This window comes from Emydura macquarii, unplaced genomic scaffold (genome assembly GCF_026122565.2).
Source record: "Emydura macquarii macquarii isolate MOO-44397 ecotype Brisbane River unplaced genomic scaffold, CSIRO-AGI_Emac_v2 contig_1477, whole genome shotgun sequence".
NCBI lineage: Eukaryota > Metazoa > Chordata > Testudines > Chelidae > Emydura > Emydura macquarii.
This window is the reverse complement of record NW_027131614.1, coordinates 12,331,361-12,347,311: the sequence shown is the minus strand read 5'-3', so window position 1 is coordinate 12,347,311 and position 15,951 is coordinate 12,331,361. Positions and strand designations below refer to the sequence as shown.

The 15,951-nt window shown below is 45.3% G+C and overlaps 1 protein-coding gene across 8 annotated transcripts in view; it reads left to right on the top strand.

Moving 5' to 3' along the window:
- The window catches only part of PREX2 (phosphatidylinositol-3,4,5-trisphosphate dependent Rac exchange factor 2), a 257,393-nt gene that overhangs the window by 85,189 nt on the left and 156,253 nt on the right, over nt 1-15,951 (top strand). For all 8 annotated transcript variants that reach the window (XM_067553641.1, XM_067553642.1, XM_067553643.1 and 5 more), the window contains 2 exons: nt 516-660; nt 5,930-6,030. In XM_067553641.1, the coding sequence (XP_067409742.1) occupies nt 516-660; nt 5,930-6,030 (246 nt within the window). The remainder of the gene's footprint in view (nt 1-515; nt 661-5,929; nt 6,031-15,951) is intronic.

The window sequence follows — 15,951 nt, the reverse complement described above, 5'->3', positions numbered from 1 at the left end:
TGTTAGGATTAATTAGTTAGTCTTTGTATAGGTTTAAAAAGGTAAAGCACTACATAAGTACATATTTTTTTTTTATAACCGCATAAAAGTTGAAAACTGTAAAAAGCTTTTCTCAGCCTTTGGGAGGAGGGGAGACAAATACTCCCCACACTTGAAACCAAAGAAAATCACAACACTAATATTTCCTACTGTGATATCAATGTTAGAGAGAATGTCAAGAACTTTCATTCATTCTCACTTCACTGTAGGGAATTTATAAATAACATTCTAATATTATGTTCTCAAATATTTTTGGAATATTTTATTGTTTACTTTTTAGGGGATTAGTAGTTAATATTAATAGTAGCATTTAAGTACTCATTAGAATATTGTAATGTGTCCAGATGTGACTCTGCTTTTATACATTGCAATATTCTTTGTTTATGCTTGTAACCTATATTTAAAATTTGAAAGATAATGGCAATAGCTGGGAAATATTTTTATAAATACAAAAGCATTTTGGATTTTTTTGGCAGGTTTAAAACTGGGTATGGAACAAGATACTTGGGTGATGATCTCTGAGCAGGGGGAGAAACTCTACAAAATGATGTGCAAACATGGGAATCTAATCAAAGACAGGAAAAGAAAACTAACCACTTTCCCCAAATGCTTTCTGGGAAGGTAGGATATGCATTTTTATAATTTGGATTTTAACCAGCTAGAAACATGTTTTAAATCTTGTATAGCATTATTTATAATTAAGGTTGAAAGAAGCTTCCTATTATAGGCTCAATTTTCATCCATTCCCTGAATTAACTAAAATTTAAATCAATCTGCTTGAAATTTCACAGGTATTATTTTATTCCAAGATAGAATTTTTCTGGAAGATCAGCAAAGGCACATTGGAGATACCAGGGCACATCAGATAAAGTGGTTTCACTTTTTGAACTTTGAACATTTTCCTAACTTATTTGATTTAGTATAACTTCAAAATGACTTGGCCTCCAAACCTCAAAATTATTTTATTCTGTTGGTCTTGATGCCTTTCAAGAACTTTTTGTTTACCTGTTTGGGGAAAGGTCAGGAATAATTAAATTTGGTGTATCTATAAATTAGGAGCCCTTCATGTTGGCTTTAAGGACCTTAGAAAGTCCATTCCTGTTTGAGGTGAGCCCCTTAAGAATGCCTAATGACACAGATGGTATAATATGACATGTGAACTAGAGAAGGAGGAAGTAGTGGTTACTCTAAAATAAAATAAAATATAAAAAATGAGTCCATGATCTAAAGTTCTGTTCCAACCTGCACTAACCCTAAGAAAGATTAGCACTTATGAAACATTTACAGACATCAGTAAGTGTTTCCACACAAGAACTTTGTGATGTAGGTATTTAACATTGCCCCTATTTTACAGAAGAGAAAACTAAAGCTTGGAGATGATAAATGACTTGGCCAAAGTCACTCAGCTCGTGAGTGTAATAACTAAAATTAAAGCCCATGGGTGAAATCCTTGCTCCAATTGAAGCCAGTGAGAAAACTCCCATTGACATCAATGGGGCTAGGATTTCACCCCATCTCTCCTGATTCCTAATGTAGTTGGCATGGAATAAGAACACGATGCTCCTTGATGTAAATCACTTTGTCCATAATGTTCAAAAGTGGCCTCTAATTGTGGTTCCTCAAATTTTGGGTGCATAGTCTAAGATTGCTTAGGTCCCCACATTTAGCTCCAGGAAAACTGTTCAGACTAACAAAGTGGGTTTCTGCCCATGAAAGCTTATACCTAAATAAATTTGTTAGTCTTTAAGGTGCCACAAGACTCTTGCTGTTCTGTTCATACCACCTGAAACTTTTCTATCAAATAAATCTCACTATATTGTTATGAGACTATCATTTGTCTGTTTTGACGAATCCTTAAATATGCACTATTATTGCAGTAATGTATCTGAAATGTTTTTGTTCTTATTGATGCTATTATTTATTAGAGCTGTTATAAGGAAACACACCTAAGGAAACTCCGGGTTAATTTCTTATTTAGTATAACAATTAATTGTCTGAATCTTGTGAGCTACCAACCCACTCTTGTTAATAGCTCATGTCCCCTTTGATTTGTTGCATGATAGAAAACAGTCTGTGGTGAAGGACATCAAAATTAGTTTTGGGTAAAATAAAAATAGGAGGAAAACATTTTTTTTAAATACATGATTTACTAAAGTGGTAGAGTTGGCCAGCATGTGACAGGGCTTAGATTTCAACCAGAATAATTTTTTAAAAGTATAACTTGTGCAGTTATGTGCCTAATATGGAGACTAGATTCAATTATTAATGTGTGAAGCAGGGATGTTAGTCTTGCTTTAGGCACAGATCTCAGTTCAATCTTAATTATAGAGCACTATCAACACTTCCATACTATAGAGCGAGAGAGAGAGAACATGATGGTATGATAGAATGTTTATATTGATAAAATTGGGATAGTAGCTTTAATCATAAGGGGCGATGAAATCAGTAAGCTATGTAGATGATCCCAAACAAGTGCTGATGAAATTTTTATACCACACCACACCATGTTTTAGGTTACAGGAAAACTATTTTAGAAATACAGCATTGTAAAACGTTTTGACACTATTTGCATCTCTCCACCAATATGGCCAGGTTACTATGAATCCAATTGTACAGGGCCATATGAAGCCATAAAAAACTCTAAAACTGACTGAAATTAGCTTTAGTGAAAGGTCTAATATCAGGATCCGTTTTGGATAGAAGCAACTGATGAGTTTCAGGATGGACATGAATTGCCCTTGCCTAACTTTCTAGTAGTATAAAGTTCCTATTTCTAGCTGTGCAAGGTCATCCGATATGGGACCTTAAACCTTTCACTAGACCATTAAGCAGTACTGCCAGTCCTGGACAGGTCAATGTCATTTTGGGAGGCAATTCCATATTTGGGGGAATTTGTCTAGGAAGTAGGCTTAAAAAACATGGATTGTTCAGAGGTTTAGAAAGTTAGCTGTCCTAGTAGAGATGGATTAATGGACAGAGTGCAGGTGAAGAAGCCCGAGGTGTATGGTGAATTGTGAATTTTGTTTCATGGTTCTGCAACTTATCACATGGATATCTTCACCTATATTGTGTATATGCAAGTGTATTTAATATATGTGCAAACTATGTATATAATATATTACACACAAAAATACATTAAAAGAACATTATTAAAGTTGTAAAGTCAAACACTCAAAAAGTTAGGAAATACAACTCAGAACCTGTGGTCTCAAGTTGGGCACACAGAAATGAGGAACACACAGCTAGTGACAACCTATGAAAAGTTTGGGTTAAGTGAATTTACTAGCATCACACAGGAACTCCGAGGCAGAGGGAGGGTTAGAATCCAACTTTTCAGGGCTGCATTCGATTGTCTAAACCATAAACCATTTTTGGTCTTCCTGCAATCTCTGCCTCATTCACTACATACCTTCCAATTTCTGCACAAATGTGGCATGGGTCCTCTTGTATTAATTGAGATGGAATATATGGACCCAAAGAGTTAAAGGTGTTAACATAACCCAGTCACTGTCCAATATTTAACTGTGTTAAACAAGGCTTGGAATTTGGTATACAGAAACCTCAGCCTGCTTAGCAGCATGGCAAGCACATCATTAAAAATCCTTTTAACCTTTTATTAATATTACAGAAAATAACGCAAAACAATTAAACTATTTGAAATCTAAAATATTAAGTAAGGCTTTCATTCTAACAACATCCCTTGTTCCCTTTTTCTCTGGCTGGAGAGCGTCTCTAGAAGGAAAAATATCCCTTGTTTAACAGTCTCTTAGGCCTGGTACACTTACCTGGTGATTCGGCAGCAACCGACGGGAGTTACGCAAGCTACGCAGAGTAGCTTGCGTAACTCCCATCAACTGCTGTGCTTCCCTTCTGCGTGACATCTTCACTGCACTGCGCCGACTGGAACCGTGTTCCCATCGATGCAGCGCTACGCCACTTGAAGTAGTTTTACAGTATTGACTTCTGGATCGATTGAGCGGGTCTTCACTGACCGCTCAATCGATCCAGAAAGGTCGATCTGACGGCGGCGACTGCTTCACTGCACAGCCATGTTTCATCCCCAGAGCAGGCCATTGCACTGAATAAGTTAAGGGTCCTATGTTAGAAATAGTATGGGATCATGTATTTAAAACCCGTATTATAATCCAGACACACCAGGGTGGTGAATTAATTTACATGGGCAACGTTAATTCTGGCACTTCCTAACTTTTGAATGCTCGACTTTGCAACCTCAATAATAATATTTTAAAGTAGTCTTGGTGTGTGTAATTTCCTAGGTTATTAAAAATAAACTAAAAAACATATTCCATCATGTGGCATCACTTTGACACCCACGTGCAATATCAATGAAGTTGAAACTTTTAAGTCTGCCACATGGTCTTCTGCCACTTGACCTAATGGAGTAACTGATAATGATAGTAAATTGACATCCTTTAGATAACTTGAATAGATAAGACACATACTTTGCCAGATATTTGCTGAGACGCAACAATCTTGGGTTCCATTCTAGGTTTTGCAGAGGAATGTACTCTAGTGGACACGGACTCTTTTTTGACCTGTATCCATTCCAGTCCTGTCACTTCTCCACCCTGGCCTTTCATCCTAGTCCTGTTCTTCTTACTTAGCCAGTACAGTATCCACTCTTCAGGCTTCTCATCCCAGTACTAGTCTCCTTGCTCTTTTATTCCTGTTATGCCCCTGATTCCTTGTCTCCTCACCCAGCCAGTCCCAGTTTTTCCCACCTGGCTCCTTAGCTGATTTGTCTCTCCCCTCCCCCTGACCTCCTGTTGCCTAACCTGCACTTAGACTGGGACCAGGAGCTATCAGGGTATCTCCCTGAGCCCTCTCCTCTGCTTTTGTATGGATGTCTTCCTCCCACCATTTCCTTTCCCCTTGCTCCACTGGTTCCCGTCCCATCTTCTTGCCTAGCCAGTCCCAACCTCTCCCAACCAGTCTCCAGTTCAGTCCTCCTCCCACTCCCAGACTCTTTATCCCAATCTCTCCCCACACCTCCCCCAGGTCTGTTTTTTGTCCCTTTTTCATTTGAATTAGGAAATGTCCTTATCCACACTGCCTGGGCTCAGGATGGAGGTCATTGAGTACACAGGAGAGAGAATCTTCATTCTCTCAGTTCTGATGCCCAGGCCCACCATGGCCTACAAAGCCCAGAGCTGCAATTGCAGGGAAAGATCTGTTCTGACCTCTGCATCTGAAGCTGGAACATACTCAGTGCCAATGGAAGTTTTATCTGTAAAACTCTAGGAAGTCTTTACTGGGCATATACAAATTGTGATATGTAAATACTTATAATTTGGCCAAATGTGGGTGGATTTTCCCAGCGATGTCAAAAAACACATTCCCCACACAAAGTATATCCCCTCTCTGCCAAATTTCAAGTCCCTGCTCTAAAGCAGAGGGACAGTAGAGGGTCTTGGAAAAATGCCACAAGAATTTTTTTAAGATGGTCAAGACAACGTACTTTCCTCTAGTCTCATCAGAACTAGCTGAACTATTTTGGCTGAAGTTTTCCAGGAAAATGCATCCTGTGGCAGACACCCACCATGGAAAATTTCAGCCTGACAGTTAAAGTTTGGCAAAATTATAACAGGGTCTTAACATGGGAAGTATTGGTCAACCTTAATAGTAGGTGTCACTACTAGCTCTGCCTATAATAAATAAAAGTGGAAAATGAGAATATGTTGGAGATAATTCTGTTATGCAGAATATTTTGAAGAATGCTATGTCGGCATGAGTACTGCTTATTGCAGTCTGCTAAAAGAATAGCGTGAGGAATATTATACAGAAATTTACTCTAGAATTTAAAGCACTAAAACAACATATGTTGGAATTTTTTTGTATGTTTGTGGTTTTGTTTTGTTTTTTAATCTAGTGAGTTTGTGTCCTGGTTATTGGAAACTGGAGAGATACACAAATCTGAAGAAGGTGTTCATCTTGGCCAAGCTTTATTAGAGAATGGCATTATCCACCATGGTAAATATATTTTATTTCAACATATGTACATATTTTTAAGGTAATTTATTTTTTGTACTAGTTATTTTTAACATTCTTTTCTGATTAACACAAAACTGGATCTGTCAATATTTTAACAACTAAGGATGAAGACCCTTACTGGGTAATAACATGGGGGGATCCACTCCTACCTTCTACTAAGGGTTCCTGGCCCTGTGAACCCTAAACAATGAGACTATCTGCCCCATAATTCAAAGCCAAACTTACTTTCTTTCCATCTTAGGGCCTCTTCCTAGGTACCAACCAGGCCTCTCTGGAGAATCTTTTTCCTTGAGTCTTTCTAACTCCAATTCTGGGTTCAAACTTCTCTACTCTCGGAAGAAGATATCCATAGATCTCCTTTATAGGGCTGTGTTTCACTTCTGTCATGCTTCTCCAGCCTGTTAGGCTTCTGAGTCTATCCTAGTGGACGTGCCTGCAGGTCTCATCTCACTCTAGGTTGTCCCCCCCATGAGCCAAGAGTAGTCCTTTGTATATTACCAACACAAAACATTCAAAAATGTTAGTCAGGCACCAAAAAGTCATGAAATTAAAGAAAAACAGGGTTCTTTTTATTTGTCTTCTGTTGCTGGAGACTTTAGGGTTCATGTTTTCAAGCTTCTTCTCTGCAGCCATGAGGGTTAGAGACTTCTTAAAAATTGAAAGCTGAGGTAATAACACAATTGCAGGAGTTAAGAGTTTTATGAATCCCTGCCCCTCAAAAAACCATGCAAGTTGGCAACACTGCCTTAGGAATGCTCAGGAGGTTGTCACCTGACTCTGGCACCCGAACTTCATTCTCAACTTGGTCTGCTGATCCTCAGGGCTTGTTTACACAGGAAAAAAGCCTGTAGTAACTGGTGCACACTAGCTACTCTGCACAAACTCCCCATGTTGACCCTCTTACTGCACACTATGAGTGGCTTTGTGCACATTAGCGTAATACATTTGGGAAGTCTACTAAGTTAAACTGCCTGAGGGCACTCTTAAGTGCACAGTAAGTGTGTCCACAAGGAGAGTTAGTGCAGATTAGCTAGTGTACTTTAAATTCACACCCTAACTTACTATGCACTTATTTTCTCATGTAGACAAGCTCTTAGTGGAACATCAATTCTTCAAAGAGCCATGCCTTGGTACAAGGTTGGCTGACCCAGGCCTGGCCCAGACCCTGCTCATCCCCCTCCCCAACTCAAAAGGGAAAACATAACTTATTACATATTTCTGAAAATATAATTTTTCCCTCCAAAAATGGAAGTGACATTTCTCCAGAGTAAACCCATCTATGTAAGTGCTTATAGTGCCCATATCTCAACAGTTCTGATTCAGTCCAACTCCTATTAAAGTCAATGGAATGACTGAGAGTAAATATAATGCTTGGGTCTTATCTGATTGCCTGCCAAGTATTATAGGTGGAACTGGTAGCACCACCTATAGGTAAAGTCATCTAACACTTTCCATTATAAGATACTGATTTCATTTGCTTATTACTTTTCCAAACCTTAACTGTTCAGGCTGATATTTTCCATGCTGGGTGACTTCCTCAGGCAGATTTTTTTGTTTTTCTGGAAAATTGTAGCAGAGCATGGTTCAGCCATGTCGCAGACAGAGGTTAGGGAAAAATGCATTGTTTTACCTATGTTAAAATTTGTTTACAACTGTTTCATAGGGAAGCTCTATCATCTCGCTGCTTTGGAATAGGGGGTTTAAATTGTGCAGAGGTGTGGCCTTTTGGTCAGAGGAATGCTTTTTGCCATCCCCATGAAAAACCACCTAATTTGGCCAAATTATAAGCCTCCTGAAAATCAGTTTGCACATGCTCAGTTTGCATATACTCTGAGTATGCGCCATCCCACCACAGCCAACCAGACTGTGCATGCACTATCCCCACAGAGCAATGGACCATGCTCCTATCCTGTACTGCAAGGGCTGAATAAGACTTTTCATGTAATTGTTCCTCCTGGTAGCTAGAGACAGCAGTGTCACCAGAATGAGAATTGAGAGCAGGAAGACTCTCCTGTGTTCTCAATGCCCATCCCTCCCTCCCACTGATGCCCTGCTGGCTTCCAGGCAGGGTGGAGGAGAAAAAGAATTAAATGCAGTGGAGTAAGGTGCAGAAGGCTTGGTTAGAGTGTGAGGACATGAAGAATAGAGGAGCATGGGGGAATAGGTGCTGAGAGGACTGGACAGAAGCACAGAGGCAGGGACAGGTGCCTGGGGAGGGAGATAAAAGCAGAGGGTGGCAGACAGGCTGAAGAGGATGGTTCAGAAGGGTTTATAAGCACTAGTGCACACTTCCCTTCCAAACCTGGAACTGCACTCAGGATTCCTGAGTCTCAACATTCCTCTGATGTCAGCAAATATCTGAGAAACCCACTGGAAAAATGTGTGTCTCATCCACACCTAGTGGTTGGTCCACATAGAGGAAAACAACCTACTATGACCTGTTACTCCATTAACTGAAGTGGTAGAGGTTTGTGCTGTGGATGTATAAATTCTAATCCTGTTGATCACCAATATGAGGATCAATATGCTCCCCCAGTAGGAAGAGCACATGATTCCTTCCCAACTGGGATTGTTTCCCAGAGTTTCCCAAATTCTCTGTAATTGGTGTCTGTCACTCCATCTTCAGGATACTGGGGAGGACCATTTTACAACAGGACTGTATTAGCCCCCCGGGAGTCCCCAATTCCCCCTATTAGTTTTGCTCCTATTCTTTTTCATAATGCTGCTCTTTCTTCTTCAATGGGGCCACTTTCTCTCCTGCTTCCCCAGGGCGGTCCTTTTCTCCCCTTCTCCTCTCTTGATACCAGACATTTTTCTTTGAGTGCTTGCTCATGTCCATTCCCAATTAGGTGTGTGTGCGCCACATGCACCAATGGCATAATTTTTTCCCTTGATGGTACCCTTAGGGCCGGCTCTAGCACCCTGTGTAGTGGCACCCGTATGCACCCGTATATAAAGCATCACTGGCCCCCCTCCCTCTCAGTTTCTTCTTACCGCCTGTGACAGTGCTGGAACATTCCCTTGCTCCTCCAAGTCCTTCGTCAACCTAGTGGTTTACTTATTATCAAGTGTATATAGTTAACCTTTGTTATTAAGTCTTAGTTTTAGAGTTAGTTTTAGTTTGCATTTGACCCAGGGACAGGGCACGCCCCAGTGCCCGGGTTTTAAAACCTGTCTTCATGTAAGAAGCCAATGCCATGAATGACCCACACCAGAGCTGCTGGAAGTGCCTAGAGGAAGCTCACATGTGGGAAAAATGTAAGAGCTGCAAAGGTTTCTATCCTCAGACTAAAAAGGATCGGGACATCAGACTCAGAGCCATTCTAATGGAGTCGACACTCAGACCGGCATCCGAACAGAGGTTGGACTTGGCACCAAGCACATCAGCATTAGTGCAGAGCACCCCCCAGCACTGTCATCTTCCTGGCACCATTCAACATCTCCTGTGCCAAAGAAACAGCCAAAGAAGCCCCAAGCCGAATGGGGACCCTTGCTGGTGCCAAAGTTGGTTAAGAAGAGCATGGGGATTTTAGTGAGACCCGCATCGGACCACTCATCCCCTCAGGCCCTGAGGGTGTCTCCGCCTATACAGGTGTCAAGCCCCATCTCTGAGCTGCTGCTCACTCCAGGAAATGGCAAGGGTCCCCGGCACCTGATGGTGCCCACTACGTCTGAGGCGTTCTAGGCGATGAAGGACCTGGCAAACCTGGTGCTGCCAACACCCAGGGAAGGGAGGCCTCCGCACCGAGAGCCGGCCCCTCAGAGGGCTTATTGAGGGTGTAAGTTGGCGTCTCAGCCCAGAAGGGGCGTTGCAGCTCTTCCTTGGGCCCAGACTCCGAGGAAGGCCACAGTGCCTTGCTCCAAGGAGAAACGAGTCTTTAGCCCCCGGCACCCCCAGGTGGGGTGGGGCTGGCCAAGCATTCTGTAGCCCTTGGCCCTCAAGCAGGCGGGGCTGGCAAGTAGTCTATAGGCAGGGCTGGCAGAGTGTCTGTAGGCACAATGCTCGGCATCCTCTGCGGTGGCAGACCCAGAGCAGACAAGCACTCCCGGGGTGGCTGGGGGAGGGGGACGCAGACCTACCCGATTCCACTGCGTCCCAGCCCAGGGCCCTACCAGTGGCGAAGAGCTCTGTCACTGGGTCAGCGGGGCTCCAGCCCCAACACGCTGACACTGGTGTGACCACAAGCTCAGCCAAACTGTAGTTGGCTGCCTCTGGGCTACTTCCTCCCACCCTGAACCTGGAGCCTGGGTTCTTCCTCAGATTCCCCAGGGTAGATGGCCAACATGAGTCCCACAAGTCCCTTGCCATCGGCAGGTCTGGGAACTCCTCTGGGCCATCAGTGTATGGCAGCTCCTCCAGGTCACAGGGTCCCAGTGGATCCTCCAGCACACAGGGCTCAGGCCACTTTGGTGAGTTCCAGGCAATGGGCAGCTCCTCTAGGTCAGGGCTGGCCTCAGAGGGTCCCTCCCAGTCAGCAGCCTCTGGTAGCTCTTCCCATTTACTAGAGTCCGGCAGCCCTGGCAAGCCCTTGAGGCTCCGGTTAGCAGAGGGCTTGCGCTGCACAGCCACAGGGCCTGGGTTAGGCCCAGACGACAGCCTTGGGAAAGGCACATCCTTCTTTGGCAGCAGCTTCCCCTGACTGAGCTGCTAGGCTGGCCTTTTCTACTTCTCCTTCCTGTCCTGGCCCTGCTCCTCTGCTTCTGGGGCCTGCAGTGTCCTGATCTGTCCAGCAGGGGTGTCGCAGCACCTTGCTACAGGGCGGAAAACCTGCACTAAGACTGCTTCAGCATTCCCCATCACCATGGCACCGCTCTCCAGTGACCCAGAAGTCACCAGACCTACGATGCCGATTCCCGGAGCTGCACTGCAAGAGGTCGGGATCCTGTCTCCAGATGCTAGGCGCCGATCCCCAGAGCAATGGCATCAATCCCCAGAACACCCCTGATCCCCAAGACCTCAGCACCAATCCGCGGTCTCCCGATGCAGATCTCCAGAGTCCTGGCACCTCTAGTCAAGTCCTTATAGAAAATCTAAGGACAAAACATGGTTGCAGGACACCTGGCACTCAAGCTTCCAGCACTGCTCCTTGGCACTGGAGCACTAGTGCTTACAACACAGCGCAGAGGGGCAACCAGTGTCGACGCCCCCATGGACACCCAGGAGTGGATCCTCTGATTCAGAGGGAGAGGATGTGGCCCTTCTGAGAGGACAGTTTTCGAACCAGATGGCCGGTTTCCCCATGATGCCACCCATGGAGATATGGCCTCCAGGGCAGTGGCCCGGTCCATGGAACCAGTGGGGGTTCCTCCAGACTATGGCCCCACAGGCTCACAATCACAGGAGCCTCGGTGCCATGATCCTCGATAGCCCAGGGCACTGAACCTGGATGTGGAGTCCGACCAGGAAGGGACACTCATAGACATCCCAGCAGGGGCTACCCCATCTAGGGAAGAGGACCCTACCCCTCTATAGATACCAGCCTCCTCCTCCTCTTCAAGGTGGCAGTGGGTCCCTCCACTGCTGCTCCACTAGACAACTTCAGGGCCCATGCTACTGAAACACGTGGCAACCAACTTAATGTTAGAGCAGCTTATGGAGCCAGTGGATGAACTATTTGGCATTCTGGTAAGTGGCCCCATCCAGGGTGGCTCTTCCAGTGCACGAGGGAGTAGTGAAGTTGGCTAAGGCACTATCACTGACCTCGGTCTCCCTGCCCCCCATGTCTAAACAGGTGGAAAAGAAGTATTATGTGCCGCCCAAGAAGTTTGAATACCTCTACACCCACACCTTCCCGAGATCATTGGTAGTCATGGCTGCTAATGAATGGGACAGGCAAGTCCAGAGTAGTTCCACCCCAAAAAATAAAGAGGCCAAAAAGCTCGATTTGCTTGGGCTCAAGGTTTATTCAACAATGAGTCTGCAACCAACAAGTGCTGTTGGGAAGGTGCCATTTTAACATCTGGCAGTCACTGGAAAAGTTCTCCAACTCCTTGCCACATGCCTCCAGGCCTTCAAGGCGATCCTGGAGGAAGTGAGAATGGTGGCTAGGGCCTCCCTCCAAGCAGCATCGGACACAGCTGATTCTGCAACTAAGTCTATGGGTTCAATGGAGTCAATTAGGAGAGCATCCTGGCTCCAGTCGTCTGGTCTCTTGGCAGAGATCCAGCAGTCCATTTAGGACCTCCCCTTTGATGGCACAGCCCTGTTTGCCAACAAAAAAGACTCCAGGCTTCATGGGCTAAAGGACTCGAGGGCTACATTGTGCTCTCTGGGACTATATACCCCGTCCTCTGCCAGAAGGCACTTCAAACCTTAACAGCTGTAGAGGTTTGGAGGGCAACCTGGAGGAGAGCCCTATAAAAGAAAGAATAGATGCTACACACGTCGCCAGGGCCACTCATCGGCCACTATCCCCCCAACCAAGCACGAGCCGTCACCCTTTAGGGGGGTAAACAAAACTTTTGAAGGTGCGCCCAATGGCGACTTACCAGCCACTACCCAGGATCCAGACTCCCTATTATTTTCTTCCTGCCTTGCTGCTTTCCTCCCGGCCTGGATTACCATAACATCAGACCACTGGGTATTAAATACGGTATCTGCCAATTACACTCTTCAGTTCACTTCATTTCCGCCATCCCACCCCCCTTCTCCATTCCTCTTCAGGGACCCTTCTCACAAGCAACTCCTCATACAAGCGGTACAGGCTCTTTTGCGAGTGGGCACAGTGGAAGAAGTTCCTCAAGAACTAAGGGGGAGATGTTTCTATTCCCGCAACTTTCTGATTCCAAAGGTGACAGGAGGCTTGAGACTATCCTGGACCTGTGAGAACTCAACAGATATCTCAAAAAGTTGAAGTTCCGTATGGTCTCTCTGGCCACCATCATCCCCTCTCTGGATCCAGGGACTGGTACACAGCTCACAACTTAAAAGATGCCTATTTCCATTTATCCATCTTCCCAGGACACAGGAGGTTCCTGCGATTTTATGGTGGGGAGGCAACACTACCAGTTCACAGTGCTCCCCTTCGGCCTATCAACTGCAACTGCACGTGTTTACCAAGTGCATGGCAGTGGTGACAGCCCACCTCAGGTGCTGAGGAGTACAGGTCTTCTCTTACCTGGATGACTGGCTCATCAGGGGGCGGTCAAGGATGCAAGTTCACAGTATCGAGGTTGTGCTGGTCACCTGTCAAGCATTGGGCCTGTCCAAAGAAATGAGCAAAAGTCAACACTGGTGCCTATCCAAAGAATAGAGTTCATCAGGGCAGTCCTAGACTTTACACGAGCCAGAGCACTTTTACCAAAGGCCAGATTCCTGGCAATGTCGGAGCTCATAGTCCGAATATTGGCTACACTCTCACCATGGTCAGAGTATGCCTCAGCCTACTGGGCCACATGGCAGGTTGTATTTATGTAGTTCAGTATGCCATACTGCACCTCAGACCTCTGCAAAATGCGGCTGGCGACTGTGTATTTCCCATCCAGACACCATCTGGCTATTATCCTCATGGTCCCTCCAGAAATACTCACTTCTCTATTGTGGTGGATGAAACCACATCACATGCTGGTAAGAGTGCCTTTTGCAGCCCTGCAACTAACGTTGTATTTAGTTTCAGATGCCTTGGAGCTGGGATGGGAAGCCCACCTCGGTGCGGTTGGGACCCATGGCCTCTGACAACTGGCCAGGGACAAACTGGCCTTACACATCAATGTCAAAGAACTCAGAGCAGTTCAACTAGCTTGCAAGGTATTTCCATTTCACCTCTACAGCAAGGTTCTTTACGGTTTTTCAAGTTCTCACGGACAACACGGCCACAATATATTATATCAACAGACAAAAGGGAGGGGGGCAAATTCTCAGCCCTTTGTCAGGAGGCTTTTACGCTTGTGGAACTTTTGTGTGAATCACAGCATTCACCTGGAGGCGGTGCACCTTCTTGAGATCAAGAACATATTAACAAATCACTTCAACAGATCCTTTTGCTCTCACCATGAGTGGTCACTCCATCCGGAGGTGGCCAGCCTCCTCTTCCAAAGGTGGGGCACTTCTGGAGTGGACCTCTTTGCCCTCAGGGGGAACAGAAAATGCAGTCAGTTCTGAAAGGGCTTGAGACGGATCACTGACCGATGCCTTTCTCCTGCCGTTCTTGGGCAGTCTTGTGTATGCCTTCCCACCGATATCTCTAATACACAAGATCCTCATAAAAACCAAGAGAGACAGGGCTCATTTTATCTTGGTGGCCCCAGCATGGCCGCATCAGCATTGGTTTGGGATGCTACTCGAACTATAAGTAGCCCACCCTTGGATACTCCCCTCACAGCTGGACTGCCTCTCTGAGGATCATGGTTGTCTGCTCCATCTGGATCTAGCCTCCTTGCACCTGATGGCATGGATCAGGAAGAGAAATCCTGCTTGGCTCGGGTTCAGAAGATTCTGTTAGAAAGCAGAAAACGTTCCATCAGGGTGTCGTATCTGGTCAAGTGGAAGTGCATGCCTGCTGGGCAGCTTGCTGAGATCTCTCTCCAACAAAATCATCATCCAGGTGATCTTGGACTATTTGTTCCTCCTAAAACAAGAAGGCTTGAATTTCTTGTTATTTAAAGTGTACCTAGTGGCGATATCAGCGTTTCACCCTCCTCCTTCTGTGTAGGGCGGAAAGGGTTTTTCACACAAGATGACAGCCAGATTCGTCAGAGGTCTGGAAAGACTCTTCCCACCACTGTGGGATCCAGTTCCCCAGTGGGATCTGAACATTGTTCTCTCCAGGCTTATTGGAGAACCCTTTGAACCCTTGACTTCCTGTTGCCTCACACACCTGTCTTAAAAGGTCGCATTCCTAGTAGCGATTACGTCAGCAAGGCAGGTCTTGGAAATTAAGGCCCTGACTTCGGAACTTCCCTACACAGTCTTTTACAAAGACAAAGTCCAGCTACGGCTCACCCAGTGTTCCTGCCAAAGGTGATATCTCATTTCCATGTCAATCAAGACATTTTTCTACCAGTCCCCTATCCAAAACCTCACAACTCCAGCGAGGAGAGATGTCTACATACTCTTGAGGTCAGAAGAGCCCTGGCTTTCTACATTGACATGACCAGGCCCTTTGGTCAATCCATACAACTCTTCATTGCGATTGTCAACCGAATGAAAGGATGACCGGTGTCATCCCTGTGAAACTCAATGTGGATCACAGCCTGCATTCGAGCCTGTTACGAGCAGGCTGGGCCACAACCCCCGCATCCCTTACAACCCACTCTACAAGGGCACAGGCATCTTCAGCGGCCTTCCTGGCGCCTGTTCCAATACAGGACATCTGTAGAGCTGCTACATGGTCTTCAGTATATATCTTTATGTCCCACTACACCATCACAAAGAAGCAGGCTCGGGACAACGCTGGCTTTGGCAGATGTCACACCTATGAGTTCTTGCACGCCTCCGGGGATACTGCTGTTAAGTCATCTAATTGGGAATGGACATGAACAAGCACTTGAAGAAGAAAGAATGGTTACTTACCTTGTAACTATTGTTCTTTGAGATGTGTTGCTCGTGTCCATTCCACAATCCATCCTCCTTCCACTCAGTTGGAGTTCCGGCAAGAAGGAACAGGGGTGGAGGGACCGCATATTTATGCCACTGCAGAGGGCACTAGAGCTGGCCCTAAGGGTACTGCTAAGGGATAAATTTTCGGCACCAGTGCATGTGATGCGCACACATCTAATTGGGAATGAACATGAGCAACTAATCTTGAAGAACAACAGTTACAAGGTAAGTAACCGGTCTTTCTCTCCTCCTGTCGATCATTCTACCAGTCTAAGTTCTAGTGCATTTCATGGTCAGGATTCCTGGGTGTTGTTGCCATCTCTTTTACTGACTAACTGGGTAACTCAGAGTAGATCACTCAC